The 3,268-nt window shown below is 27.4% G+C and overlaps 1 protein-coding gene across 1 annotated transcript in view; it reads left to right on the forward strand.

The window, feature by feature from the left end:
* Nucleotides 1-1,965, forward strand: part of LOC112467133 (DNA-directed RNA polymerase I subunit RPA1) — a gene marked incomplete at its 5' end in the record, with an annotated part of 6,574 nt that extends 4,609 nt beyond the window's left edge. The window contains 2 exons of the mRNA XM_025035615.1: nt 1,230-1,385; nt 1,487-1,965. Of these exons, the coding sequence (XP_024891383.1) occupies nt 1,230-1,385; nt 1,487-1,804 (474 nt within the window). The remainder of the gene's footprint in view (nt 1-1,229; nt 1,386-1,486) is intronic.
* Nucleotides 1,966-3,268: the final 1,303 nt, after the last annotated feature.

A 3,268-nucleotide genomic window follows, 5' to 3' on the forward strand; every position in this document is an offset into this window, starting at 1 on the left:
ATATATATATATATATATATATATATATATATATATATATATATATATACATATAGGAAACAAACTAAAAGAGTACCTTAATCCGAGAATAGTCACCTGGGGTGATTTTTAAACCCTAGCGTTGAAAAAATCAAGCTCACACGTCATAGTAATTTTTGTTATTGATCTAGAATTCATACCTTTCGAAGGTTCCGAGACCCAACCTGCATAATAAAAAAAGTTTATAATAGTGACCTGTACATTTATAATTCCACCTAGTTGAAACTTGTTGGGATGTATAAATCACACACTTCAGGTGATTGTTTATGTTGGAAAAATTAATAAAATATAGTAAGAGTTTATATTAAATTTGAAATAATAAAATGAGCTTTTTAATGAGATTTATGAATACTTAATAATATTTTTATAATAAATAAATAATCGTGTATAATTATAACAGTTACTTTCCGTCATTCATATGGAGCGGAGGATTAGAAAATATCAAGTAATAAAATAATTGTTATAAATTTTTCTATTTTTCTATTCTATAAAATACATGTTTTGTTAATAATAAATATAATATTTTTGTATATTCTGGAAGAACAAATAGTATAAGTTTTACTATCACATAAATGACTATTTGATAACGACTTTGAATTGTTTTAAATTGTTATAAAATGGCAATTCCATCGGAAATACAAAAGCGTTTTCTTAATTAATATTTTCATTTTTTAGAAATATTGTCACAATAAGCTACTTAATCTCCTTCTTCCATTTAATATTTTTTGGTTTTTTAATTTTTCAAAAAATTATTAAGTAAATCTATGCACATAATGTCCTCAAATGTTAATAAATATAGAAATTATAGAACAATAATATACAATATGTAATTAATAACAATGACTTAATTTGGGTGCAAAAATTACTTATATTGTCGAAACTGGAAAACATTTTTATCTTTAATAAGATTGATTTTTTTACCTACGTTGATTAAGTATTTTTTACTTTTATTGTCAGTGAATATTATACGCCTTTAACTCTTTAGTTATGGATGCAGTTAAAATCAAAGTTTAGAACCTTTCTTCTTTAACATCCTTTATATGGTACATTCTGAAATACTTTACGGAAAATCTTATATAACGTGAATCATAATATCTTACATAATGTGAATCATATTTTTTTTACTATCAGTTTATATTTCAGAATGCATCAACAGACTATAACAAATGACATATATTGATCCTTTTCAGTTACCGCTTAAAACGATCAGATTGGATTTGCCAACGATAATCAAGAATGCTGCAAGCAAAACTGTTTTGTGGGAAACACCATGCATCAAGAAAGCCTTTACATTTCAAAACAGCAAAGGCGAAACAATTCTCAAAACAGATGGTTTAAATATAGTGGTAAATAAATATAAATACAAATCATAAGCAATCTGTCTAATTGTAAGTGGGATATTTTACTCTACCTTTTTCTAATATATTTCATATTTCTTTCATTACAGGAAATGTTTAAGTATGATAACATACTTGATTTAAACAGATTATATTCTAATGACATTTATAATATTTCTCAAACGTATGGAATCGAAGCTGCAAATAGAGTCATTGTAAAAGAAGTTCGGGATGTCTTCAAGATGTATGGTATCACTGTTGACTCTAGACATCTGTCCTTAATCGCGGATTACATGACCTTTGATGGCACGTTCAAACCACTTAGTCGAAAAGGAATGGAGGATTCAGCCTCGCCGTTACAACAAATAAGCTTCGAAAGTTCGCTAGGTTTTTTGAAAACGGCGACGTTGCAAGGTGAGTTATGTTAAACATAAACTTAAAAATTGCTGTCAATTTTTAAAGATATGAAATGGTCAAAATGTGTCAAAACACATAGGAAAAAAAACTCATGAGTCTAAAAAGTATTTGTTTTTAAGGCTCCTGGGCGGTCACGGTGGCGCCGTACCGTCGCGGCAGAAATAAGAACCTCTCCTCTCACTCTCTCCAATGGAGAATTCTGTCTTGTGACATGTTGACAACCTATTTTGCGTTGCGTTAAATTTCTTTATTATTCGCTCTGTACTTGTGCTATAACGTTTAACGTATTCGTGAAACTCGTAAAATGACCGTATGGTAAGATTTGCAAGAAATACACATGCGGAAGGAACATTCTCCACTCCTTTCGATAGTCGAAAACGGCTTGTTTTTCCGCATGTTTAGGCTTCGTTTTATGGCTGTTTGTTTATTGTCGAGGGAAAAGGATAGTATCCGGTCAATTTTAGAAGTGTGCTGAAACGATCTATAGTGATTTTTTATTGAAATGTCTTTTTATTTCGGAAAATAAAACATAACCGCAACATAAAATAGGTTAATTTCTCGCCTCGATAGAGAGAGAGAGATTCAATATGGCCGCGCAGGTACCAGAGCCTTAATATAAGACAAAATAATTTAACAATATTTCTAAATAATTTTTCTTTACAGAAAGAATGTTAATCAATGACATATTTTATTCTTATTTACAACAACTCGAGATTTTTATTTATTGTATCGATTACAAAATTATTAAAAACTATTTCTTTTTTCATAAATATTTACTTTAAAAAATATGTAATTGTTTAAATAAAAAAATAATTTGGTAAATATATACATATCAAATAAATAAATCTGCCCTATTAAAAATATTCTACAAAGTTTAAAATAAATAATTTTTTTCAAAGAATATTTTATATCTGCAGAAAAATTTAAATTAATGTTATAGAATGTATATTACATACTTTTTATAATGCAATTATGTACAGAAAAAAATTAAATTAATGCTATATGTAGAATATATATTTGGTGTTTTTCAAAATGCAGTTATGTATAACTTTTATATCAATTGATTCGTTTTATTATTTCGTGCATAGAAGTAAAATCAAAGATATTTATTTCATGTGTTTCATATTTTACGTTAAAACTTTTAAAAATTATATACAGGATATTTTATAAACTATTATTTTTTAGATTACTTTATTTTAATATTTTTGATAAATCTTCGGAAAACCCACCTATGTAATGAATAAAAATATCCTATTCCTAGGTATTTTCGTTCTCTGAACATGAATGTAAAACTTAAAAATGGCACTTGAGACAAGAAACATCGAAAAGAAACAAAAAACAGAAAAATGCAGGTTAAGGATTGACAGGAGTACGGGTGAAGACCTCTGTCTTTAAGGTGATCCTAAAGCTGTCTGTAATACCTACACTCGTTTTTAACAATATTTGCTTCGTATAAAAATTCTACAACTTGATGT

Source organism: Temnothorax curvispinosus, unplaced genomic scaffold (assembly GCF_003070985.1).
Source record: "Temnothorax curvispinosus isolate PA1 unplaced genomic scaffold, ASM307098v1 QBEX01016919.1, whole genome shotgun sequence".
Taxonomy (NCBI): Eukaryota; Metazoa; Arthropoda; class Insecta; order Hymenoptera; family Formicidae; genus Temnothorax; species Temnothorax curvispinosus.